At 46.9% G+C, this 27,632-nt stretch overlaps 1 protein-coding gene across 6 annotated transcripts in view; it reads right to left on the reverse strand.

Annotated features, from left to right (window-relative positions):
- Positions 1 to 27,632, reverse strand: part of TRIM66 (tripartite motif containing 66) — a 59,191-nt gene that overhangs the window by 10,746 nt on the left and 20,813 nt on the right. For all 6 annotated transcript variants that reach the window (XM_058545929.1, XM_058545928.1, XM_058545926.1 and 3 more), the window contains 12 exons: positions 24,270 to 24,373; positions 22,714 to 22,861; positions 21,687 to 21,819; positions 21,258 to 21,374; positions 19,850 to 19,964; positions 19,148 to 19,294; positions 18,190 to 18,307; positions 15,829 to 16,733; positions 14,030 to 14,191; positions 2,100 to 2,621; positions 1,755 to 1,947; positions 176 to 236 (listed from right to left, as the gene is read on the reverse strand). In XM_058545929.1, coding sequence (XP_058401912.1) covers positions 176 to 236; positions 1,755 to 1,947; positions 2,100 to 2,621; positions 14,030 to 14,191; positions 15,829 to 16,733; positions 18,190 to 18,307; positions 19,148 to 19,294; positions 19,850 to 19,964; positions 21,258 to 21,374; positions 21,687 to 21,819; positions 22,714 to 22,861; positions 24,270 to 24,373 — 2,725 coding nt within the window. The remainder of the gene's footprint in view (positions 1 to 175; positions 237 to 1,754; positions 1,948 to 2,099; positions 2,622 to 14,029; positions 14,192 to 15,828; positions 16,734 to 18,189; positions 18,308 to 19,147; positions 19,295 to 19,849; positions 19,965 to 21,257; positions 21,375 to 21,686; positions 21,820 to 22,713; positions 22,862 to 24,269; positions 24,374 to 27,632) is intronic.

The raw sequence follows: 27,632 nt of genomic DNA on the forward strand, positions 1-27,632 counted from the left end.
TCATCCCAGATGCCCAACCACACAGACCCCACCTGAGGGTCCAGGGGTTGAAGAAAACAGTTGCAGGTAAACGTCTGCTTCTGGTTAAGTCATCGAGGATCCTTACTTCCTGTGCCAACCTCCCAGGACATGAAGTTGGGGGTGGGAGAGGGAGGTCGGGCCAAGAGTCTGTTACCTGATGCTCTGGTTCTCTTTTGTATCCAGCTCTAGGGCTCCTTGTTTAAAATTCTCACACTCTAAGGCAAAAGACAAATAAATACTTGTGACATACATTTATGACAACATACCCTGTCACTCACACCTCCCACTCATATCTGCTACTCATACCTTTAGCCACACATCTGTCACATGATTGTTACCCACACTGTAATCATTCATGGTAGTAACAATCCTACTGTGGCTCTCCTTCCTAGGAGGGGAAGAAGGTCACCTTCTTTTAAAAAGATAAACACAGATGACACTCAGAGGCTGCCCAGGGGTGAGTGTTGGGTCAGGCGCTGAGGGGCCAGCTTCTCACCTTGGAAATGAGCTCAGAAATTATTTGTTCCACGTACACTGGTGTTACCTGCCCTCAGGAGGCACTCTGTCCAGCCTCTGCCTTTTCAGCCAAGTGCTGGGATTCTGGCACTGCCTGAGAATCCAGCTCACACTCCATGGGCAAGAGGCTCCCGGGAGCCCTACCCAGCGTGGTGCAGGCTGTGTAGACGGGCAGGAGGCAGTGTGGGGATAGAGGAGGAAACTAACATTTACTGAGCACCCACTCAGCACCAGACACTGTCTTGGGCACTGTCCCAAATATTTAACTGCTTAAAATTCAGGGTTATATTATTGTGCAGTTAATAAGGACCAATGATCATTCAGTTGGTCTTTCAGTCAGTATGAGGAAAAAAGGAGAAAAACTGTTTCATTTTCATTTATTAAATATATAGGAAATAGAACCATCATTACAAACTAAACTCAGTTTGTACGCTGGGTTTACACAGAACTAAACTGAAAAAGTCTACACTGAACTGAAAAACTCCCAAATGCTCCCTTGGCAGTTGCTTTCTAACTTCCCAACTAGCCCTCAGCTTCCAGAAGACAGAAACCTTAGCCCAGCCCCATTTGAGAAGGGGTGGAGGTAGCTGAGAAGAGGATCAGAGCCAGTCTCCCCCGGTCCAAATTCCCTTTACTATGAGACACAACACCGACCCATGTTACTGCCAGTGCAAGGCGCATTCTTGTTGCTGCAGAGTAAGTCATCGAATGATTTCACTGTAGTTATTTGTCCCAGGAGCCTGTGAAGCAGCTATGATTAGCTCTATTTACAGAGAAAGAAACTAGCTCAGAAAGACTAGTATCTTGCCAAGGATCAAACATAGAGAGACAGAGCTGGCTTCCTAACTTAGATCTATCTGACTCCCAAGTCAGACATGCTCTTTTCCCTAAAATATTTTGCCGAGGCTAGCTCTTCTCGGGTGAGTTCTTCCTGTTTCCTCCTACCTATAACCCAGACTCCCAGAACTTTTTACATGGGGAATGTTACAAGGAGGCTAAATCCTGGCCATGCCTGGATCGGCCATGGCTACAGTGAGGGAAATACAGCAGGTATCGGTAAGGCAGTTCTGGAGGGGAGAAGTGAGTGTAGCCTGAGAGAGAAACACTGCTCCCTCAGGCTTAGAGCCTGCCTGCTGACCTCTCTCACCTGGAAGTGCTGAGCCCATCTGCTCAAGTCTGTGGCCAGCATGAAAGGCAGCTGCTTACTCAAGTCTCACCTTTTGGGTTCCAGTACTGCTGCAGAGCTGTGGATGTGTTGACCACTGGGACCAATGGAGGTTTTCTCACAGAGAGGTTAATTGGCTCCTCCAGTTCTGAGGGGATAGCCAAGTCCTTGGAAGCATCCAGACCAGGGGCTATGGAGCCTTGTCCCAGAGAGTCAGTGAAGCGGGCAGAATCCTCACTTTCCATCTTTCAAAAGTGAAAGGCCAACAAAAATCAAAGAAATTTCTGTGTTAGCAGTCACAGAGCTGTTAAGCTAGGGCCAGGATAAGTCCTTCAGAGGCCACCCTTTTGCCCAGTGATGAGCAGAGGAAGTTGAGTGGCATTTCCCCAGGACTTACCTTACACAGGGTATTCACCAGGGAGGGGTCAGCCCCATCCCCAGGGCACAGGCTTCCTGCAGCTCGGCCAGAGCCAGGACTGCAGCTGGATCCAGTTTCCAGCTGCATGTCAGAAGCCGGAGGCATGCTCTGCAGAGGACAAGTTGCGAGACTCGGCATAGCCTGGGTGGGACCAGACATCAGGAAGGGCCCAGCCTGAGAGTGATCACTTGCTAGGCTTGTGATGGCCTGGGAGGAATCACTCATCAGGTTGGACACGGAGTGGGGTGTGCCACGCACAAGGCTGGGCATGGTCTGCAGGTGACTGGCTGTCAGGCTGGGCATAGCCTGGTTTTGACTGCTTGTCAGGCTGGACACTGTTGTGGGGGGGCCACTCAGCAGGCTTGGTACTGCCCGGGGGTGGCCAGATGTCAGGCTGCTCACGCTCTGGATTTGTGGCTCTACGGTCCTCGCCAGCCTGGTAGATGACAGCTCCATCTCCAGAGTGTTGGAAAAGCCCATGATGCTCACCGAAGTGGAGTGCTGCAGGAGCAGACAGGGCAGAGTCAGGCTGTTGGCTGGGAATGGTGGGAGGGAGAGGAAAGATGCAGCCCACGAGAGCTCCCATGCCCAGATTTCACTCTGGCCTCAGAGTCCAGTAGTTGCAGGGAACCAGACAGCACAGCAAGTCCTGCTCCCATTCCTCTACACCAAGAAGGCTGGTAGGCTGTGACACAGAGACAGGCACAGGCTGAGGATGCTGGTGTGCGTGTGTAAGTGTGAGAGACAGCCTACCACCTGACCTGAGGGTGGTACACACACACACACCATCAGCCACATCCTTCACTCCCCGTCCAGTACCTAAGCAAAGGGTCAGACTACCCCCAATTTCACATTCCCCTCTGACTAAAGAGAAGTGGCTTCTCTTCCCTTCTGGGGGGTCTACAGGATAATTTCTGCTACATAAAAATGGGAAGAAGTTCAGAAGGCTCAAACTCTGATCTGCCTCAGACCTTCTTTGAGATAATGCCAAGGCTTGGGGAGCCCCAGTCAGTCCTGGGGAACCTGGGTCAACTCCAGGGCCTTCTCACAGGCTTGCTCAGATCTACTCCAGCACCACCAGCATCAGATGAAGGCTTTGACCAAGAGATGTGAAAGTCTTTTCTAGCCCTACAATACCCGCCAAATACATTCTAAACCAGAGGCAGAGAACGTCAGAGCAGCTAAATCTTAATTTGACCCAGTCTGGACAATCATTGGATGAGGCAATAATGTTCCAACCCCAAGAATTCTTTTCTCATGTCTAACTGTTTGGTGACCTAGGGAGAAAAGACTTAAAATGTTGATAAAAATAAGTTGAAGTCATACAGGTTTCTGTACTGAATCCATTCATTTTTTCAGATTGGAGAAACAGATTTGATGGAGGGGAGAGGGTAGGAGACGGATTCTAAATGTGATCTTCAGGAATTTATAAATTTGATTATCCCTGCCTTTTTTTTAAGACTATAGATATAACAACTTGACATCTTTTGAAAGTCAAAGGGGAAACAAGGAGTAAACATCTCTAAGCTTCCAAAATCCGCATCTTACACCTGTCATTCCTTTCCCCGTGAGTAAGACATTCAAATTTCCACAGAAAAATATATCCTTTTCAAATACACTCTGAAGTTTCAATATAGACTTAGTAAAGCTATTTAACAGTGAAGAAAAGACTATCCTCACCTCTAGTGGATGTCACTCCTAGTCACCCAGCTCTTCAAGTCAGATCCTATGAGGGAGGCCTCAGTGGGGCATCCCTCCTCCCTCACCCAAGCTGATACCAAACATCATCAATTCTACCTTAAACATCTCTTGAATATTCCCACTAATTCCTCTCTCTACTACTGGTGCCCTAGCCTGAGTTACACTTCCATATTTTCCCTGACTACAGTAGTAGCCTCCTCAGGGGAGAAATATTTTCAAAATCCTAATCTGACCACATCATTCCTTTGCATAAAACCCTCCTGCACGCCACTGTTTTTAGGATAATTGGGAAAATGCTTACCAAGCCTCCCAAAGCTTTGATGACCTGTCCCCTGTCTTGCTTTGCAGTCATAGTTCATACAACAACCCTCTCCTCATTCTCTGAGCTCCAACCACCCATTTTTTCCAGTCACTTCCTGAAACATGCTGAGCTCTCCCTCTACCCACAACCCTTACCCACTTCAGAAAGACTGCTTCCTCTGCATGGAATATTCTCCTACCCCTCCCCATTCCACCTATCCTTCTAAACTCAGCTCATATTCTAATAGCACAATCCATGATACCATCTGATTAATGTTTGTTTCCCCTACTAAATTGTAAACTCCATTAGCGCATGGATTTCGTCTATTTTGCATACCCACTGCATTCCTAGACCCAAGAGCAGTGCCTGGCTGAATAAATGAATTAATAAGCTACTTAAAATTTCTTTAAAACAACAACAATGCATACGGTTTATTCTACAAATCTTACACCAAGTGAAAAGCAGCTTAGTTCTACTAACCACTGAGTCTATGCGTCTCTAAAATAATGGTTGTTTTTATATAGCTAAAATTCATTGAGAATTTATTATACGCAATGCAATTTACTAAGTGTTTTATATAAATTACCTCATTTAACCCTCACAAAAAACACGAAAGGGCTGTCATGAAGGTTAAGAAATAACCAATGTAAACATTCAGAACACTGTCTGGCATATTACAGATATTCGATAGACCCTAGCTGCTGCTGCTATTATTGTTATTGTTGTTATTGTTGTTGTGGCCCTAATTTTACACTTGAGGAAAATGAGGCTCAGAAAGACATCTGAAGTTTTTTTTGTTATTGAAAACATAATTCTATAAATTTCCATTTCTCTTTGTGCTCATATATAGAAATACACTTGATTTTTCTATATTAACCTTGTACCCAGAGACCTTGCTAATGTCACCTTGAGATTTTCCATGCACACAAATCATGTCACTGTGAATAGTAAGTTTTACTTCTTCCTTTCCTTACATTTGTTTTTCTTGCCTTACTCTACTAGCTAAGACCTCCAGTAGGAGGTTGAATAGAAGTAGTTAGACAGTAGCCATCCTAGTCTCATTCTTAATCTCAGGGAGATCCTTTCAATATTTCAACACTAAATATAATATTTGATGTAGGATTTTCGTAGATTGGGAATCCAGATTTCCGGCAGCAAAGCTATACTCTTAATTCCGGCCTGTCTGCCTCTGTGCTTACGCCCTCCATACTCTGTTCTTCAATCTCTTTCTCTTTCTCACCTGCTCTTTCTCTCTCTTGACCTTCTCTTTCTTCCTCTCCTCTTTTTTTCCTTCTCATTTCTTTCTTTTCTCTTCCAACCCTTTTCTCTTATTATTTGTTTAACTGCTTTAGGAAAGCTTATATTTTCTATTCTTAATTCTCAATTTTAAAAGCAGATGAGCTAAATAGGCTTTATCTCTCCAAAGAAAAGCTTGCTTTTTATATGTTCCTTGGTAGTGCAATAGTCTTCAATAAAAAGGCTTCAGTTTGCTCTATAGTGTAAGTCCCAAGATAAAGGTTGAGGAGAGGAGGGATGGGGGGAATGCTCAAATCAAATTGGATAAATTAGGCATGGAGGGGCCGGCCCCGTGGCTAAGCACTTAAGTGTGCTCGCTCCGCTACTGGCGGCCCAAGTTCGGATCCCGGGCGCGCACCGATGCACTGCTTGTCCGGCCATGTTGAGGCCGCGTCCCACATACAGCAACTAGAAGCATGTGCAACTACGACATACAACTATCTACTGGGGCTTTGGGGAGAAAAAGGGGGGGAAAAAAGGAGGAGGATTGGCAATAGATGTTAGCTTAGGGCCGGTCTTCCTCAGCAAAGAGAGGAGGATTGGCATGGATGTTAGCTCAGGGCTGATCTCCCTCACAAAAAAAGAAAAAAAAAAAAAAAAAAACTAGGCATGAGCCAAGCTTAAGGGACTGAGGCAGAAACCAAGGGCCATCTCAAACACGCCCTGGCCTGCATCCCTTGGCATCACCTTGTCCTGGTTATGCACTACAATAGCTTTCTAATATTCCATATTTTCTTACCTACGGACAAGAATATCTAATGATCACTGCATTCCCTTTTGTAATATATGACAGGGTAATCCTTTGAGCTGGATTCTTTCACTTTTTCCCTATTTGACATGTATAGTGAATGCAGTTCTGGTGTTCATCTCATCTACCGATGACATAGATGGCTCTCAGTGAGACCCTTCGTGCCAAGCATTAAGAGCACCAAAATCCATCTAGGACCATTCTAAGTAATAATGGTCAGGTGCTATATGTCACAAGATATGCACAAGATTAAATTCCCAAAGACAAAACTTTCCAGGTCAGGAGTAGAGATCACATTTGTAGGATATCATCTTCCCTGTTCTGATTACTTATTGCATATCATGAAATGTGAGTTAATGTAATGACAGAGGAAAGGAGGGCATGCAGACGGGGCCATGGAAGAATTGTGGAAACTCTGTTGCACTATATTTTGAGCTGAGCCTGCTGGACCTGCTCCCATTACACCAAGGAGACAGTACGAGGTCAGTAACATGTCCTAAAATACTGCAAACTAGACTGGTCTCTTTCATGTCCACATCTACAACCAATCTCAAGGAGGCCAAGGCTATCAGGAGATGGGGTGAAGAACCTGGGAAATCTCCATGGGAGAATTCTGAGAAGGGACTCAGAGAAAGTGCAATGAGGAAGGCAGCCCCAGCCGCATTTCTACAGGCTACACAAACACAGTGGCATTTCTGGAACCCAGGTATGCCGTGTGTTAGTTATTTTTGATACTTCATCTGGCTCTCTGGAGTGAAGAGCTACAAAGCATTAAAATAAAAGGAACTTATTTCATGTATGGGAAGAAGGAGAGGAGTTGAGAACCCCCATTCTACTCTGCTACCAGTGCTATAAGATGAGTGCGGGGCAAGTGGAGGGCCAACTTTCAGGGCCAGGAAAGCAGGCTGGGTCTCTAGGGCCTGGAAGGAAGGAAAGGACTTCTTGAGAGCATGCTAGGGTTGGAGAAGGGCTTGGGAATGTGGCCATGTCTGACATACGGTGCCTCACACACAGGAGGAGCTCATCTGTCAATGGAGATGATGCTGCCTTCCCTCTCTAGCACCAGGATGGTTCAGAGATCAAATGAGAGAAGGTGAAAGTATACGGCCAGCTGTAACGTCTGTATAGGGCAATCACCAACACTTCCAAGATGTCAGCTATGAAACAGACACCTTGACTTCATCTTCATATACAAAACCTTCAGTTTCATGAGGGAAAATATGTATTTTAAGATTTGCAAGTGAAAATAATAAGCTTTTCTAGTTCAGTGAGGAAGAGAAGTCAAAAATGTCACAGACATCACTCTGATAATCAGCTCAGGTCACCTCTGGAGTATGAGGGGAGACTGCCCTGAGCCCAAAGAGCCCCCTCGCACCTCCCTGACCTAACGTCTCCTCACTTGCCCCTAATTTTCTCTTCTTCTTCCCAACTGTATGTTCCTGTCCCTGTCCCTTTCCTCGTCTTGTTTCTTATCTCTTTATCTCTGCCTCCTTATCTCTGTTTGCCACCTGCCTAACCCCGTGCACTGTCTGAATCACCTCACCTGGAACCTATATAATCTACCTGTTTGAACCACCTGCCTCCTCAACTTGCCTGTCCTGCTATCTCCCTGAATTTTCTGACTTTCAACCTATTCTACTAGTCACCTATGCAATCCTTCACCCATCTAACCTGTCTCCTGTTTGATCTGTACTCTGTTACCTGCTGTCTTCACTCTCCCTATCCTCACTGCCCAGAGCTTTTTCTGGAGTTCAAAGTGCTTACATTATTATTCTAATGATTGTCATATAATGTTGTCAAAATTCAGAGAAAACATTGTTCTCTTACTTTAAGAGGAAGGGAAATTGAGACACAGAGTGATTACCCAGCTTTCCCAAGACCATATAGGCCCAAGACTAGGAATCTGGGCCCAGCCTTAAAAATCTGCTGGCTGGTCTTGATTTTGTGCCATTAGCTAGAAAGCTAGTGTCCTAGTAAGACGTGATTGAGAAGTCAATAAACAGACACTTAGTGCACATGCCCTGAGTTTAATATAAATTTCAGGTTCTTACAGCAACATAATATTGCTGGGGATAAAGTAGAGCAGATAGGCGGGTGTTCCACAGAAATTAATTTTCCAGACATCTGAAACATACTTCTTTCAATAACAAAATGTAATTGGCTTTAAAATATTATTTTGAAGGGGAGTACTTCTAAAACACTTCACACAGTACCAGGTCATATTAAACAGAGTACCTGGAGCCTAATGAGACCACTTCTTAGTGACATAAAGGAACTCTGCTGAACCTCTGTTGCTGGAATGGGCTGTAGTTCAGTGATACTTTAGGGAACTTGTAAGAACGCAGGGCTTAGCTTGTCCTTTCACTGAATGACCTCACGCCGTGGCACTTGTCCAGGTGATGTTCCTTGTCTTCTCCCTTGTTGTTAGCTGCCATTATAGAGGTCCTGACTCCCTGCTCCAAATCTGCTTACTGCTACAATGTAGGAAAACTAAAACTTTCCAAAGAAAACCATGCACCTAAGCTTGCTGGATCAAGAACTCTGACTAGATACCTGTGTGGACTTACGATCTCGTAGAGAACATAATGCATGGGGTTTGTGACAACTGTTTTTGTTGCTGCTGCAAAGCTTTGCCAGCTCACTTCTGGTTGCAGGTTTTTGTTCCAATAGTTAAAAAACTGTCAAAGACTGACCACCATGTAAGTGTGCAGAGGAGAAGGGAGCAATGACTTGGGAGTTAGGTCTTGGAAAAACATTGAAGGCCTTCACTCTGGCTGCAGGAGACAGATAAGGAGACAAGGACAGAGGTAAATAGATTTGTGAACTAAATCTTGGACTATTTGAGTGCTTCAATAGTTCCAGATTAGGCAGACTAGTTTAACAGTAGTAGATCTTGAAACAACTGAATCAGATAGCTGAGGAAGGAACTAACTTTTCTGGCAAGTGGTTTCACAATTTGATTTTTAATAGAGAAGTTGTTGCTCTTATTGACAGTGAGTACTCATCCAGCTCAATGTACAGCTCTTGAACGAATTAAGGCTCTTCTGATATGCTGATATATGCTACCTGACCAGAGTGAAATGGGAAAATGTTCATGGGCGGGTGAAGAGAGAAGAAGTGAAGAGTGCCCCGTGCCCTGATGATCCAGGGAAGACAGAAAAAGCAAAGAGGATCCCAGAGTCTGAGGTGGAAGGAAGAGGAAAGGAATAAGTGGAGTCCAGCAAACCTGAAGTGAAAGCCAGAATGAGTGGAGCCCTCAAAACCCAAACCTTGGATACTCAGGAGCATTAGGCTAGAGGTATTTTGGCCAGGCCAGGGTAAGGAAATTTAAGGCCTAGTAGCAAGGACCTGTTTCTCATGGACCAGGAGACCGAGACAAAGATCTTGGGTTTGGTCTGTGCATGAAATCAGGCTAGAACTAAGGAGACAGGCTTCCTCAAAGGTGCAAAATTCAGGGAGCCAGACCTGCGGAGTGTTTGGCTTGATTCCTGAATAGGACAGAGCAGATCTCTGTACAGTTCTGCATCTGCTGATCAGGAGACAGGCCGTGCTCTGAGAAAACCTCACCAGGCCCTGGGAACGTTCTGAGCAAAAGCTGCTGTCAGGGCCAGGCTATGAGGAAAAAGATCATTGCTGGGGTTGAGAACGCATGATCTGGTCCATTGCAGTGGATTTGGAGACTATGAAGGCAGGAGACCTAGTATTTCCTTACTTATGCCAAGGCTTACAGTACAAGTTTAAGCAAGTCATTTCCCATCTCTGGGCTTTAATTTTCTCCTCCACAGGCTAATAGAAATCTCACTGAGTTGTAAAAATCAAATTAAGAGCTTAGGCATCAAAGTGCTTTGATAATGGTATAAATGCTATTCATCTGAGTCATTATCTTTTACTCTTCTGCATCCCTCTTAATAATCTAGACCACAGGAATGCCTAGTACTTCAGTATCATTTACTGAAAATACATCTCAAGACTCCTCTCAAGCCATAAGCAGCATCCTGGTGGGCTTAAAATCGTCCGTTGAAGATCTGGGCTACATTATGAGCAGAAGAGAGGTCCCTCTTACAGGTGAATTGGGGCTCAGATAGGGCTCTCTGTGATGCCTACAGCCTTGATTCCATGAGAGCTTTGAGGAAGAGTGTGTGTATTTTTCAGCAGTCAACTAGTTCAGAAGTATGAAATGAAGCCATCAAAATGTCTTCCAGTTTCACTTGGGACGTAAGGAAGTTCTGTTGTAGAGTTGTTACCAGTCTTTCTTCAGAGTGGCTAAACCAAGATTAGGAAGCTTAGGCAATAGGTAGTGCCAGACAAATGTCAAAATTCATTCAAAAACATACTGTTGGACACAGGGAGGGTAGTTGGATAAGCTGCTCCTGAGATTGCAGAGCTCAAGCCACTAGAAAACCAATGCTCAAACTCTCACATCTCATTTTCAGCAGCAATCTGTTTTCACCATCAGCTCATTTAGTACCAACTCCTGGGTACTTGTGCACAGCTGCTCTGCTGTAACAAAAGTCTTCCTTGTGGCCGGTGAGCAGCTCAGAGCATGAATGAGTCTCTGTGGACACACAGAAAGGTGCCTGGTGCCACAGGTTCCTCTGGTCTGTGACCTTCAGATAGACTTCTGACTTCCCTGGCTCTCACAGGCCATCACAAGCCGAGGAGTGGGCTGGAGGCTAAAACACCTTTACTAGACAAAGATAACCAAGACTAAAGTAGGCTGGGTCCTAAGAACTCTCCCCAGCAAGGCCTCAGGCTACGTCAGATATTGTAAAGACAGGAAAATCCAGCAAGTAAGAGGCAAAATGGAGTGCACAAAGAGAGGCAATTTAACCCACTCATTGAACACAGGGTTGAGTCAGGAACCCGTACTTTGGTCCTAACATTGCCAACAGTCAGCTGTATAACTCTTAGGTGGGTCACTTAACCTCTCTGTGTCTCAGTTTCCACATCTTTCAAAAGGGAATAAGAAAGTGGTTTCCTCATAGTATTTCTAGGATAAACAAAGAGATAAAATGGAATAATCCATGTAAAAACCTATGGAAAAAAGTAGAAAAATGCTCAAAATGTTGTTTGGTAGCCTCAAACTTCACACCCTCCACACTGCCCAATCCCAGCTTAAAGGCAATGAATTCTCTCAAAAAGAAAGCCTTTTTTCATATTTCAGTAACTTCATGTGTAACCAGACCTTGGTCAGTCAAGTAGACCCAAAGCTTCCTCTGGGCCAGGATGGCAACATTAAGGTTCCTTTTCCTGGGAGTCCAGGCCATGAAGAAGCCTAGAAAACAAGTGAAAAATGCCAGGCCACCTGCCCCTCCAAACTTCTGTAGGAGCTGAGGTTAATAAGGGCTAGGAGCAGCTCAAAATGAGAAGTTAGAATTCCCAGGACCTTCACTAACCCCGCTGCCAACGTGCAGCCACACAGGAGGGCAGCATCCCCTTGCTGCTCAGAGAGCCTTGTGGGCCACCCCTACAGGTAGCAGAGACTCCATGCTTGCGTGTGGCTCACCTCCCTTCCTCTGTACTGGGCATAGGAACAGAACTGAGACATTAAACAAGCAGTGGTGTTTTCTGACTGGCTTCCACTACCACGTGAGCACTGGTAATTCCCGTGCTTCCTTCTCAACTACTGACATCTGGAGCTGGCTGCCTTCCAGTCATCTTCTCATGTAGCTTCCACAGGAGAACATCAACAATTTAAAACTTAAACTTAACTTTTCAGCCCTCAAAATATGCTCTTCTTCCCATGCTCCCATCTCAGTGAATGGCAACCCAGTGGAAGAAGACAGACCTGGGTGTCAAGCCAAAGGACTTTCTCTCCCTCAATTCCCATCACCAATAAGACTCCAAGTCCAAAAGCTCCTGTGGTCTGAACTCTGAAAGCCCTTGCTTCCTCTCTATTCCCATCATTACTGATTTCATTCAACCTCTCCTATTTCTCCTCTGTACTATTTTGGTCTCCCTTACCACAGCTAAAGTGATCTTTCTAAAATTTAATTCAAACCATGTCCCTCCTTGCTGGAAATCCTTCATTCACTCCTCCTAACCCCCAAGACTGAATCCCAACTCCAGAGCATAATTTACAAGGCCTTCCAACCGCTCTGGTTTCAATCACTCCTGTTCCCCAGTACATCTCATGATCCTACCAAGCCACATTATCTGCAACCCTCTAAGTGCCCCAGGCTTTCTCTCACTTCTGGACCTTCCTACTTGCCATTCCCTTTGACTATGTATTCTACCCCTGCTCCCCACAACCCGGCCCCTTCACTAGCCTAACTTCTTCTTCAAATCTCAGCTTAACAGCATGTCGTCTAGGAAGTCTTCTGTGAACAGTCCTTCTCCCAGGGTCAGGTGCTCCTGCTACACCCCAGTGACTAGCACAGTACTTCATCATACTTGATTGTTGTTGCCTGGTTAACTCTCTCTCCCACTAGACTGTAAGCTCCAATGTGAGACTATCTTACTCACCGATATGTGCCTGGCACCTAACAAAATATTTGGCACATACTAGGAGATTAATATATAGGTTCTGAACATTGAGTGAATAAATAAATGTTTGGAGGGATAGGTATCCGGCCCAGGTATAAGAAGTCAAATCCCTAAGAGCCACAAAGGGTCTATTTACAGCACCCTTATCGCTCCTAGGCCAAACCATTTTCAAAAGGTAGGACAGGACAGGCATAGACAAAAGCCACTAATACTAGACGCCTGCCCAGACTTCAAGAGTCACCAGGGATTTCCAAGTTAACATTTCATTTTTGCCATTCCCTACTTTTCTAAACTCTCTTCTCAAGAATCCCTGAGATAGACTGATCTAAGACATATATGGCAATGGTGCTGCTGGGGGAAAGATGGTGAGGGGTGAGTACACAGAATAACCACTGGAAGTGGGGCTGCAGGGCCAGAGGGATGCTGCAGGGCTGAGTGTGCAGGCTGGAAGCATACAGAATAGCTGACAGAGCTTCAAGTACGGGGCTGAGTGGAGGCACCAGGAGGGCTGACGGTACAAGACTAGAGATGGCAACAGGGTAAGTCGAACAGGCCAAGAGACCCAGAGAGTGCTGGGTGGAGGGCACGGCACAGTGCTGAGGTTCTAGCTACGAAGATGACAGGTGGGAGTGATGGGCAGGGGTAAGAGTAGGACAGCTGAGGAGTGTGGGGTTCTGGGTTACTGCCAGAGTAAATGAACACTTCCAGCAAGCAGGTAGGTGGGTGGACAGGAAGGCCTCCAATAGCTTATCTTCAAGAGATCCCATTGCCCCTAGATGCTCAGCTACTTCTGCAGGACAGCCCTACAGACCTCCCGCCCAACAAATTCCACTGATCCAAATTCTAAGGCCAATCAACTTTGGGTTGTGGGGCTACATAAAATATTTTCCCCATTTTCATTGCAGAGAGGAAAAACTTCAGGCTTTGGATTCTGACAGACCTTCTTTTAAATAAACCTCAGCCCTCTCATCTACTAACCATAGGGCTCCGGACTTTAGCTTCCTTAGCTATAAAATGGGGATGCCCACCTCACAAAACTGTTGGGAAGGTTAAGTGAGATAATGCTTGTGAAGTACCATGCATAGCTGCAGGCACAGAAGAATTGTTCAATAAACTGGCGCTCTTTCCCTTTCCCCATCCACTCCACAGGAAGCCCAGTTGGTCTCACTTTAAGTGTGTATGTGGGAGTGGAAATTGGGGTGGAGGAGGACCTATGTTGCCGACTCATTAGGACAGAAGGCATGAGTCAGGGCCGTGTAACATCCAGGGATGGAACAGGGACACTCCTCCCACTACCCCTTCATCCTCATCCAGGTCCCTGGGGTCTTGGCTCGCAGTGGGTCCCATGCGGTCGGGGAAAGCAGGCTCCGTTAGTACCTTTCTCACGACATTTGGAGAGGAGTGCTGGATGGTGCTGTCCAGTGGGGGGACACTGTGAGGGGTTTCTTCCCCAGACGCCTGGGGCAAGGTAGCAGCAGTATTCTTGTCAAGAGGGAGAGCTGGCTTTGGGCCTTCAGATGCTGGGGGCTCATCTGTAGCCTGGAGAAGAAAATAAGAACTTGGGTGGGTTTCGCTGCAGAGAGTAACAGCAGCAGCAGCAAGGGCTAATGCCCACCCCACACTGCCCATTGTCACCACCTACACATTGTGAACTGCCTAAAAATTTTTCAAAAAGAAAGATACTCTTATCTAAACTCTTCCTAAAACTATATCCCAATATGATCATCTTAGGATAGAACCCAAACTGAGAATTCTGAGCCAACTCTGTCATATTCACCTTAGCAATCACAACAGTTTTGACTTACATTTAGTTTGTGGTCCTCTATGAACCCTAGACTCCTCTTTGCCATCATGGGGATTATTTCATATCCCCTCAAAGGAACTGAGCCTCAGAGAAAGACATTCAAAGCATGGTCTGAAGTTATCAGTGCTAAAGCATAAATGTGAGGCCTTATATTTTGTAATAAAATAAAAGTCTATAGAGCTGCTTTGAAGATATAAATGTGATTACAAATTTAAAGGAGACACCATGGGCCGGCCCCGTGGCTTAGCGGTTAAGTGCGCGCGCTCCACTACTGGCGGCCCCGGGCGGATCCCGGGCGCGCACAGACACACCGCTTCTCCGGCCATGCTGAGGCTGCATCCCATATACAGCAACTAGAAGGATGTGCAGCTATGACATGCAACTATCTACCGGGGCTTTGGGGGAAAAAATAAATAAATTTAAAAAAATAATAAAAGAAAATAATAAAAAAAATAAATAAATAAAGGAGACACCACTATGGGAAAAGGGAGAGGGGGTAGAGGAAGGGGCTGGAACAGGAAGCTCTGGAAAAAAAAAAAGCAAGGGTTAAGAATGAAGATGTGGAATGCAGCAAAGATCCTAGAGGTACAAATTGTACCTCTTCAATTGGCTTTCAGCTGAGAAAAGAGAGGAGTGGCATTCATCATCCCCCTAGGGAGAGAACAAGGCCTCTTCTGCGGCATTAGAGTCAGCAGGCCTGGCTCCAAGTCTTGGCTCTACACTCAGTGTTTTATGATCTCTAGGCAGACTGCTTGCCCTCTCTGACCTCCACTTCTGCACCTATAAAATACAGATGGTAATGCCTACTTAACAACGTTGTTGATAGGATAAATGATACAGTGCATATAAAACATACCTAGCCTTAACAGGCTTGAAATAAATTTTAAGTCTATATCTGTGCAATGTTATAAAGATGCTGCCCACAAGCATCTAATGTGTACCCTCCCTCCACTCCTTAAGCTCTCCCCTACCCCTTGTCTGAGATCCATAAGTTCCAGCAAGGGATATGAGGAAGTTACAAAGAGAAGAGACAGCCTCCCTTCTGCCCCAGCACTGGCAGGAGTACAGCACAGCTCAGAAGGTTCCATTCATGGGCAAGGTCCCTAGTGTCACCCGGGAGGACAGAGTTAAGCCAGGCCATGCTGGAGAGTACTAAGCCCAGCTCTATGTTGGGACTAGGTATTATGTTCTCTGGAGCTTTCCTGAGATGGGCAGTGGAGGCCAGGGCAGTCTTTAAATGTGAGGGCTGAGCTCAAGGCCACCCTAAGAGGAAGAAACTGTGTTCTGTGCCACCCTGTGATTGGGAAGGCTGTGTTCCCTGAGCAATCCTAGGATGGAGAGACTACGTGCCCCAAGCCACCCTGAGGCTCACCTGCACGGCGTCCTCCTGACTCTGGGACTGCACGGGTGCTGGCTGCCTCACAATGTAGTTGATCTGGCCCACAATGGTTTGCTGAAGATGCTGAGGCGATTTGGTCTGACTCAGTTGCAGGCTGGGCTGTTGAGCCTGAAGCAGAAGCTCCAGGTCCTTCTGCATTTCCTCCAGCTCAAATTTGTGGTGCATTATGTCCACGTTCTGGGAACAGGCAGGCCCAGGAGGGCTCTCATGCTGACTGGGAGCCAGATGCTGGGATGGAGGTAGAGGTGGGGGTGGCTGCTGCTGGGGTGGAGGTGGCAGAGGTGGGGGAGGCGGCAACTGCTGCTGTGGCTGCTGCTGGAAGTGGCTAAGCTTTAGCTTCTGGTGGTGGCCGAACTGGACTTGGATAGAGGGTGTCTGTAAGGTGGGTTGGGCATGGGCTCCTTGCTGAACATCCTGCGGAGGTACGATGCACACCGGCTGGGTAGAGAGCTGCTGCCCCAGCCGCTGGGATGTGCTCTCCTGCTCCACGGGGGGCTGGGTATCCAGCCAGGGCTGCAGCAGCTTTGGCGGATGAGGAGTGCAAGGCGGCTCTTTCTCCCTGGGCAGCAGGGTGGAACACTGCAGTGATCCCAGTTGTTGGGGTACCACCTCAGAGGGCTGCCTAAAGTTGTGCGCTGGGTGTATGCTGGTCGGGGGGACCTGGCATTTGAGGGAAGGTGAGACTGGGGAGCAGTGGGAGCAGCACACAGACGAGGAACACAGTGCTGGAGACTGGAACTTGTGAGATGGGTGGCTAAGAGTCTCTTGCTGAGCCACTGGGGACTGGCGGCTTTGATAAAAGGATGATGGTCCCTGTGAGCCTCCATAAGCAGGAGTATCTGCCCGGGACAGCTGTCCACCTTCAGTAGTTATACAGCCTGGAAATTCAGCATAGAGAGTGTTTCCAAAGGTAATCTGTGGTTGTTCCCCCTCTGCTATCTCCTGCTCTGACCAAAAGACAACCAAACTGTACCAGGTGCAGAGATTAAGAAATTCAACCCCTGATCTCCAAGACTCCGTCTAGAATACTGCCAGCAATAGAACCTATATGGACCTGCTTTGGGGACCTGGCACATTTGAGAAATTAGCTCAGTTTTCACCAGATACTCAGTCCTGACTCTATTTGTATCCCCTAGAGAAATCAGGGGCTCCCTCAAATAGCACCCACTCAGTTTTTAACAGAGACTCAGAAAAAAAAATCAATGTTAGGGGTGGAGAAGGAGTGTGCTGGAAAGTAGCAAAGGAAAGAGAGTCATCCCCAGGACAAATGAGCAAGTCTTCAATACGGGTCTGAGGAACTGTGTGTGGGGCAAGTAGGAAGGAAGAGAATGGGGAAGCTCCAGTGCCAGCTCAGTGCCAGGCATCAGCACTGTCCTGAGGTCCCCAGGCCCTCATGCATGAGTAGATGATACCTATTGTTAGCTTAGTCTAATGGCCTCTCCAGCTCATCATTTTGATGAGGCTTACTTAGGGGAAGACCGAACAACTTGAGGGCAGGAGGTGTGTTTTATTCACCTTGGTCCTTTAGTGCATAGGGGCCTGACCCAGAGCAAGGGCCCACCAAAGGTCTGTTGAATTAAATCAAAAGGGAGAGGGCAGCAAAAAATAAACCTAAATATCATTCATCACTCTGTCAAGTTCAAAAAACTTTCAATGAGATTAACAACCCATGTGAAGGCAGTAGTTGGCCATTAGTTTAACAAACCTACCATTAGGTTGTCAACGTAGGCACAACTTCCTGTGTCAACATTCTGCCTAAAGACTGAGTGCCAGCAAATTATTGCAGCAGGGAAGGAAAATACACAAGGTCATGAATTACCCACCTACATCTCAACTCCAAAGGGTGTGTGTGACATCATGACATTCTCACTCTTTCCCTCTCTCTCACTGTTGCTGAGATCCCCTGTTTGTGCCCATGCACACATATACCCTTGTATGACCACAGAGACACAGGTTCCCCTGCACTGCCATACAGCATTCTGGAGAGCAGGACCACTGTCTTGTCTCCTCTCCAGCAATGAAACCAAGGTAACAGGGACAATCATGCAGAATGGAAAGCTCAGATTTCAACTGGTCCTGTTACAAAAGTCCTGTATTGCCATTGCTATTTAAGCTGGGCACTACCACCGCCCCGCCACTCCAACCCACCCCCCCAACCCCTCCAAAAAACGAAAAACGTTTGCTAAATAACTCCATGACTTCTGGCAGTCTCAGGGAGTTCTCTCTCTCTCTCTCTCTCTCAGGCATATGCTGACCTATCCAGTAAGCTAAGCAGATGCTCTCTATTCGTTCTTAGCAATTATGTAAAAGCCCACAGGGTGGGCCCTGCCTCACCAAGGGAAGCCAGCTGCTTGGTCCAGAAGTTAGGCTCCCAGGTGAATCTGATACTCCAAGGGGAGCCAGGATCTGTGTTACAATTTGTCTCCAGCAATCGCTGCATCTGAAACACAATCTGACAGCAGCACCAAAGGTCATTTCTTTGGGCATCTTGCACCTGAATGACAACTCCCTGTCCCTCACATGTCGTCACAGGTTGAAGGGCTCAAAGCCATAACTCTTTAGCCTCTAGCCCTCCCCCATATGCTCATTTCCTCGCACTTTACTATCTTCACATCCTTCTTCCCCCTCCTTCCCTCCGTTGATCCCCTTCCTCTTATCGAGGCTTCTGGAACCCCTACATTCTTATCTCTTCCAGGCCTCAAATGATTTGTAATTCTCCCTCAGGATATCACTTGCCTGGCAGCCCTCTCAGGAGGAGTCCACAGACTCTTCCCAAGTGAGACCACAGATATCCCAGTGACTCCCATACCTCTATTTCCAACCCTGACTTTCCTTCTGACTTCCAACCCTATCTATCAAAACAGACTTTAGACATCTCCTTTTAGATGCCCTACAGGCATCTTAGATTCAACGTATCTAAATATAAACCCCATCAACTTCTTTCAAAATTCTTGATCCTTCTCCTGAGCATCACCATCCTCCCAAGTCCAACATTTCAAATCCTCAACTCCTCCTTTCGTCTTAGCCCCCCATTTAGACCCAAATAACTTTCTATGGGATGTCCAGCACACTGCTAGCATCCAGGATAATGCCTAAATCCATCACCTAAGACAAAGAACTATAGAATTTCCCAGCTGAGTAGCCTGGAGGAAGGCAGGACCATTTCAGCACCTGGGTCCTTTGCACTGTGGGGTTTGGTAAAATATGGCATTCACTTACTAACCCTTACTAAAGGGTTACACTTACTAACACTTACTAAAAGCAGTGATTGAGGAGTTGGAGTTCTTCTTACCAGCTCTTTGCTGAAAAGGAAAGGGACACTGGTTTTGCTGCAGACAGCCCAATTGATGAAATTCTGCACATGCTCAAACTGACGGTTGAGGACCATGATGCTCTGTAACTGCTGCTCCAGCTTCCGCTTTCTCTCATTAGTAATGCCCTGGGTATGGAGAGAGAAGATAGAATCTCTGATCCTGTTCTTGGACTGCAGTCCACCTGCTTGGGAAGTCTAGTGGCCTGTATCAGTATGAACACTGATGGAATCAGATGAGACTGCACGCTGAGAGGAGGAGAGCAGGACAAAGTGCTGCCATGGGCAGCTGAGGGATGGAGGAAGGGAAGGAAGGACGGTAGGTAGATAAGAGTACAAATATGGAATGGGTGATAAATGAATGACTGTCTACCTCTCTTGGGCATAACTTGTTTCATGACTCTCTTCCAAGGCTATAACCCTGCACAGTCCAGGAAGGCAGCTGCCTTAGAGCCACAGCATTGATGGGAGTTTGAACTGATTTTCCAGCCCCATTAATGAGCCACCCTCCCAAAATCAGACTGGACATTTTAAGACATAGGGAGCAGCAGAGAGCTATGGAAACTGCACATCTGAATTCCAGTGCAGGCAGCTCTGAGCCCTAAGACTAGTTTGATATGTGCCTGGTTTCCGAGCCAGTAAGAGCGCAGAACCCATCCATCTGAATTATCTGTCCACATATACCTCCAACTCCTCTATGAGCCCGTTGGCCTGTTTGTTCAGCTCATTCATCAGAACCATCTTGGCCATTTTGATCTGGTTTTCCACCTTCCTGTGCTGATGCTTCACCTCAAAAATCCTGTAAACAGGATGCGACAGAGCATGGTGATCCCTTCCCTCCAAACCTATGAGGGCCTAGAGACAGCAACATAAGAGCCAACAACTTGGAGGCTGCCTATTGAGATCAGGGCCCAGCAGGGACTAAATATAAAGATACCATAACCTTCCTCTACCATCCCACCCTTTGTACAACCCATCCCACTTGACCTAAGTGGGCCAATGGCACAAAGTTCAACCCGCTTTTCTCTAGGTAAACCTCAGGTCCACACCCAGGTCAACTCAGAGCTCACCAGTTCACACAGCACTAGGCGCAGGACAGAGAGAGTGAGTATGGGTATTACTTCATGTAATTTGCTGTCTTAAAAAGGAGGATGCTCCACTGAACAGTGCCATGCAGTAAAAAGAGCATGGGCAGAGACAGAAAGTAGAATAGTGGTTGCCAAGGGCTGGGGGTGTTGGGGGGAATGGGGAGTGACTGCTAATGTGTATGTGATTTCTTTTTGGGGTGATAAGATGTTCTAAAAGTAGACAGTAATAATGGTTGCACAACTCTATGAATCTACTAAAAAACACTGAATTGTGCATTTTAAAAGGGCAATTTTATGGTATGTAAGTTATATCTCATTAAAGTTGTAAAAAAAGAAAAGAACATGGGCTTTGAAGTCACACAGACCTAGCTTCCAAACCCAGCTCAGTCACTGACTAGCTGTGTGATCTCAGGCAAGTCACCTAACCTCTCTGAACGTCAGTCTCCTCATTAGCAAAGTGGAGATAACCCCTGACTCACAGAATTATAAGAACTGAACAGAATAATGCATGTATGATGCTGAACCAGTGCCTGCCACATGATGAGCTCTCAATATCTACTAATTCCTCTTCCTACATAAAATACAGATGATTTCTTATCATTTGCAGATTTATACAGAAAACACTGAGAAAGGGGTAACAAAAGGCAGACTGCCACTGACTTGTTGCACCCTCCTGATAAACAGCACTCTCTGCCTCAGTATCTACTCTGTACTCTCATTCTCAAGCACCTACTCCTGGTTATTTCATGGCTACTTTCGGTTTGGCCCAGATTCACTCTGATCATCCTGACCTAGCTTGGTCCCACTTACCCAGTGATGACCCAAGCTCTTTCCCTGGCCCTGAGACGTCTAAGGTCGGGACATATGCCTTCTGGGACATATGCCCACATCTGCTTAATGGCACATCCTCTTAATAAGTACTACATCTGATAGCCTTGTATTAGGATCCAAGATGTGAAGGAACAGAGCATTCCCAGCACTGGCCAGGGGCTAGCCTGTGCTACCTGTCCTCAATTTGCTTTGCAGATGTCTGTAGACTGGATTTCTTATGAGCCACCTGTGTAGTCACACTTTCCAGAAGCATCCTCTGGTTTTGCAAAACTTCTTCAAGATGTCTGCACCTAGAGGAGGAGGCAGAAAAAAAGCTGAAGAGGGCGTTGTCTTACTCTGAGCATGCCAGTCAAGCAAGAATCCCCACAATGCGTTGTCTCAGCCAGGCCCAGCGAGGCTGGGATTATCTAGGGAAAGTCAGAGATACTGCAGGCTCTTGGCCCTTTAGGCCTCTCCAGAGAAGCCCCACAACAGAAGCAGAGAAAAACTTCAACCCAAGGTTAGCTTGGGCAGAGAGAGGACTTTGATGCACCGGGAGCCCAGCGCTCTCACAAGTAGGGAGCCCAGAGCCCTCCCAACCCTCTTTGGGCAGCCAGCCCCACCTGTGTTCTTTGTGTTCCACCATGAGGCAGCTGTGGCATGTGAGCACATCACAGGTCTCGCAGAACAGTTTGAGCACTTCCTGTGTGTGTAGAGGACAGTACAAGGCGAAGTCCCCAGAACCACCATTCACTCCTGCCAGAGAAGAATGGAGAACATGGGCTTCTCTTGCTCAGGAAGACCTCTCAGTTAAGCTCCACTGAGCAACGCTCGGCCCTCAATGGACACAGGGGATACACAGAGCTTGAGGAAAGGTGGTGCAAACAGGAGAGGCCTCTCTCTGGGCCAGGGAGGTTGCAGGAGCACAAGGAGGAATGCAGGCTCAGCCTGGCTGGATTTGCCCAGCTGTCCAGAAATAACACACCATCAAGCCCCAGGCATCCACCACCTGCCAGAGGCTGAGGAAGGTGTTTGCTATGGCAGCACATGATCTCCTGCAGAAGAATGAATCCTCTAAAATTCGACCTAAACCTCTTCATTTACCAGGACTCTGTTATGGTGGGGCTGAAACTAACTATCCAGCCTTGCCAGGCTCCAAGCCAGATCACATGGATCATTAACGCTGGTTCCTGTGGGTATGACAAGAGAAAAACCCGTCTCATGGTTCAAGGGCCTTGGGAAAGACTCTCAAAAAGATTGTCATTTAAAACAAAGGGTGCTGGATGGACAAATGGACAGGCCCTGATCCAGGCTATTTAATTAATCAAGTAACTAAACAGAAGTGAGGCATGATTGCTCTAAACAGAAGTGAAAGTAGGGAACTCAGCTAGCTTCCATGATAACTCGAGACTATGCCTCTCTGCACCATCTTCCCCACACTCACCCACTCCCACCCCCAATAGAGAGAGCTAGGATGGATTTACACTGTGACTGTGACTCTGCCAGAGACGTCTTTCGTTTGAGAAAGGCTCTGAGACCACTTCTACCCTCACCCCCAGCATGGAAACAAGGTCAGAGAGCTATTCTCCAGGGTTTTAGGGTTCAGCACTTAAGGGCATGTGAGCTGGTGGGGAGAGCGGGGAGTGATACCTGGATATCCCTTCTGGGCCCGGGGAAAGAGCGGGCCGCCAGGGGCAGGACCATGCCGATGCTCCTCCGTGCAGGAGCTGCACAGCCAGCGGTTGCAGTAGGTACAGAGGATGTGTGCTGCCCTCTTCTCCTTGCACTCAGAGCAGCTCTGGAAGCAGAGAATTCTGGAGTTACTGACAATATCCTCACCTGGGCCTGCCTCTGTGAGTGGTAAATGCTCTAGGGACTGGGGTTTTGCAGGGCTGTTCCTCCACTATTTTGGAGTGCAGTCAATTCTGGAGAGCTGCCTGGGAGTGACATGTGGGGGCTTGTGAAGGAAAGCACCCTTTGTGACTAAAATAATAGTGGCCTCAGGGGCTATTCACACAAGTGGTGTGCTGAAGATGAGGACACCCAAATGAATAAGGCAAGGATCCGCTCTCAAGGCACACACAGCCTGGATGGGGAGACAGACATTCAATGGGGGATGCTGTGATAAAAGGATGCACCAAGTGCTAAGGAAGCCAAGGGAGGTTTCCAGGAGCTCGGTCTAGGGGTGAGCAGGAAAGTTTCATAAAGAGGTGACATTTGAGTTGGAGATGGAATGACAAGTAGAAGTTCACCAGGCAGACAAGGGAGGAAAATGGGAAAATGCAGGCAAAAGCAGAAAATTCAACGTGCCTGCAGAGACGAGGAAGCTGCAGCTGGGGGAGGACAAAGAAAGATGATCAGATATGAAGAAAGACCTGGTCTGGGGCTTGCCAGGCCCAAGAGTACCTAGTCTTCTCCTGGTCCAAATGTTCATGCAGTAGGTCAGCAAATATCTTGCAGGGCTGATGTAACGCGTGTGGAGAAGAGGCGATGTGGGAAAAATTAGCCTATCTGTGCCTGAATAATACAGGGCACCAAGCTGATGTGGATTCTGGATAGCTTTGTCCTTATACTGGCAACTGACAAACCATAGTGGGAAAAAAGGAGGAGAAATACAAGTTTTACTAATTAAACTATGAATTTCTTGAGGGTAGAGAACATGGTCTCTGTCTTCCTAGCAGCCAGCACAGGGCCTGGTACATGTCAGACATTCAATAAGAAGTAGATACTGGAGCAAGCAAGTAAATTGACAAATGAATAAAATGTAATGGCAAAAATATCCTAGTGGAGAGCGGAACAAAAGGGGCACCAGTCAGTAAGTGATGTGAAATTTCAGAAACTCAGGAAAAACATATTCCTTGTTAAATATAGGCAAGATTGATGAACCTATTTAATCCAGGCTGCTGAATGAGTTTCAACTCAGGGGGAGAAAGAAGGAAATAAAAGCTCAGGACTGATATCTTTCAGTAAGAGCTAGAAGGGAGAGAAAAACATCCCCATTTTGCTTTCCCCAACTCAAACATTTTGATTCTCTCTGGATGGACGGACGGACGGACGGATGGATGGATGGATGGATGGATGATTAGGCAAATTTGATGGAGGGGTAACAAGTTAGATGGAGTGATGGGTAGATAGACAGACTTATAGACAGGGGCCCCACAGAATTCTGAAAAGGATTAGCTGCTTCTTTGCTTGTCCTGACTTACCCTGGCCATCTTGGGTTGCCCAGTAGAAAAGCAAAGCAGAAAAAAATGTTCAGTTACATCCCTGGTAAGGTACACTTGCTTACACCCAGGACAGGAGATGAGCTCTGGGAGGGGAGGAAAAGATAGCAGAGTCAGGGCAACACGGCAGATTATACATAGCATAAGGCCTAGACACAAGGCTTTCTAATACACAACAAAAGGTATGTGCCAAAACCACTGGTGCCAAAATGATCTATGTTTGATGCCACAGCCTGCACTTACCATCTAGATACTCTAGACATGACCATTCCATTAGGGTTCTGCCCTACAGACCTCCTCACATCCTCATCTTTGCCTAGTTCTACTTTCCTCTCCTCCCCACAAGCCATGCTACTACAGGCCCAGTCTGCTCTGGTTCTGATAATTGGTGCCTTCCTGCTGCTCCACAGCCCTAAGAGCCCAGCTCCCATTACTGGCCAAGCTCTAGGGGTCAGTTTAGCCAAGGGCACAGCTCCAGCCATTAAGGTTACCACGTAGCAGAATTACTTTAAAGATCTCAAAGCTAGAGCTTCCAGGAGGCTTAGACAGAGAAAGGTAGGCCTCTCTGCCTGCTCATCTAAGAGTTGTTTTTCTCTCGTTACAGCCAATCGGTCTGCCCCTGGAGCTCAGAGAGCTTTTCCTGGGCCTTCTCCACCTAGTCCATGTTGGGTGCACCACATATATGTATGTTTCACCTGTGAACATGAACATCTTGTCCTTCCCTCTCCCCAGAGAAATGCAACAGTCTCCTACACATTCCTCAGCATAGTGGGCTCTTGGACTATATAAGCAGCATGAGACAGCCACCCTGGAGACTACAGTGCTCTTCAGGCCCACCCCAAGAGCAGTTGGCCCACTGGGTGCAAGGAAATGAGCCTCCTGAGTAGGGCCAGATGCCTGTGCCCTGGGATGAGGACAACCTGGAAAGAGGCTGGCTACGGCAGTGAAGGCAGCAGTACCACCACAGTCTTCTCTGTCTCATATCATCAAAATGATACAATGGTAGTTGCTCTAGACTTGCAGTCAGATAAGCTTAAGTCCAAACACCAGGTTTACCACCCAATGACCTTGGCTGGACAAGTCACTTAATCTCATTTAACCTCCCTGTGCCCCAGGTTCTTCATACGTAAAATAAGAAGGGAAGATAAGAGTTGCTGTGAGGTTTAAATTAGATAATATTTGAGAAAGCACATGATCCTCCATGAACGTTGACTTTGAATTCAAAAGATTTCTCATATCCCATTCATGGTAAGGCAATAACCTCAATTATCAACTCTCCCTGGTTATGAAAGTCAGAGAGTCTGAGAGGTAGATTGAAAGAATGGCCACACATTCTTCCCCTCCCTGCGTCCATGCCCTTGTAATCCTAACCACTAAAAACGTGAAGTCTATTCTCCACCCTTTGAAGCTAGGCTGGCCTCATGACCTGCTTTGGCCAAAAGAAGGCAGCAAAAGTGACACTGAACAAGTTCCAAGCCTAGACCTCATGTGGCTTTGCATGATTCTGCTCTTGCTCTCAGAACTCTAAGCCTGCCCCATGAACAACCCCAGGTTAGGTTGCTGGAAGATGAGAGGCCATGCACAGAGAGGCCTCAGTTGTCTCAGGTGTCCCACCTGAAGCCATCATAAACCAGTTAGCCCCAACTGACCCACCAGCTGAACACAGACACAGGCATGAGTACAGCCAAGATTAGCCAAGCCCAGCCCAGAAGAACCACCCAGAAAATGCCATCCTATCGAATCATAAATAAAGTTTAATTGTTGTTTTAACGACTAAGTTTTGGAGTGGCTTATTATGCAGCAAAAGAAAAATCAAAATCATGCAAAATAGTAGTTTAATATTCTTCTTCCTCTCACCCCCCCTAAAAAAAACCTCCCCCAGCCTTCCCAGTGCCATGGACTTTAATGACAGAACTGGATCTGGAATCCTCTAGATATTCGTCTGCCTGTAGAACAGTGGCCATAGGTGGAGAAGCATGCTCTCCACAGAGGCATCATCCAGGGCAATCAGGTGACTGTCCCTCCCTTCCACTTGGCTTGCCCTGGGGAGACCCTCCTCATCTACCCCCAGGTCAGAAATGCTGCTCTAATTGTTGAAAATAATTTCCACAAGGCTTTCAACTCCCTGGTACCACAAGCCCAAACATTAGTCATGGTAACACAGCCTCATTAGCATCATGAAAAAAGAGAAATAACTGAATGGCTCAGATAAGGCCTCATCACACATCCTCTCTCTCTCTCTCTCTCTCTCTCTCTCTCTCTCTCTCTCTCTCTCACTCTCTCTCTCTCTCTCTCTCTCTCTCTCTCTCTCTCTCTCTCTCTCTCTCTCGGCCTTAAAGGCTAAAATCCTCAGCTTGCTGCTCAAGGCCCTTTCCAAGTTGGCTTATCTCTCTAGTCTCATCTCTAGCTTCATCTGCCACACACCCTCTGTCCTTGCCATACCAAATATCTCTGCTGTCTCCCGGATACACCAAACCTTTGCATAACCCTGTGTTTGTGAAAGTGCTGTTCCCTCTCCCTGAAATATTCTTTCTAGCTCCCCTCCTTTTCAAATAATCTCCTATTCATCCTTTCAAACCTGTTCAAATGTTCTACCTTTGAGAAGCAGGGTTGATTTCCCTCAGGATGAGTTGGTTATTCCCTCTTCTGGGTTCCCACAGTACCCTGAACATCCTTCTAGTATAACAAATACCACAGCGCATTTTAACTATCTGGTCATATGTCTGCACACAAAAATATTTCAAAATTGGTACTAAAGGCTATTGCGTGATTTTCAGCAGACTGGACAATTACGTTTCTTTTGGGTTTGGGTATTCCATGTGCATTCTTTGCACACACGGCCACTGAAAGCAGTAAGAAGCCATCTGGAAGTTTTCAGGGTGATGGAAAAAAAGCCAGCCCGGGATGATAAAAGAATCAGGTCTGATCCAGAGCAGAGGTGTGGTGCTCGGGAAAGGCTGGGAATTGGGAGGTGTGGTTTCCAGGCCCAGGAATGGCACTATCTATGTAACCTTAGGTAAGTGACCTCCTTGCTCTGAATCTTACTTTTTACATCCTTAAAATGAGGGGAATGGGAATAGCAGGGAAGTATGGATTATCCAACCCTCTTCCTCTGCCTAGTGCAGCCAGGCTTCAGGAATATTCCCCTGGGCTAGATGGGAAGGGACAGACAGCCAAACAGTGACCTGGCTGTCACCCTTGTCAGCAGGTCAGGGGATAGGCTGGTGGCTGAGGGGAGGCCTGGATCTAAAAGCTCATCCCATCTGAGGAGGGGCTGCTGCGGCAGAAAGCAGAGGTGGAGAACCAGGGCAGTGGTACTGGCAGGTCCCATGGAGCTGTGGGCCA

This window comes from Diceros bicornis, chromosome 7, assembly GCF_020826845.1.
Source record: "Diceros bicornis minor isolate mBicDic1 chromosome 7, mDicBic1.mat.cur, whole genome shotgun sequence".
NCBI lineage: Eukaryota > Metazoa > Chordata > Mammalia > Perissodactyla > Rhinocerotidae > Diceros > Diceros bicornis.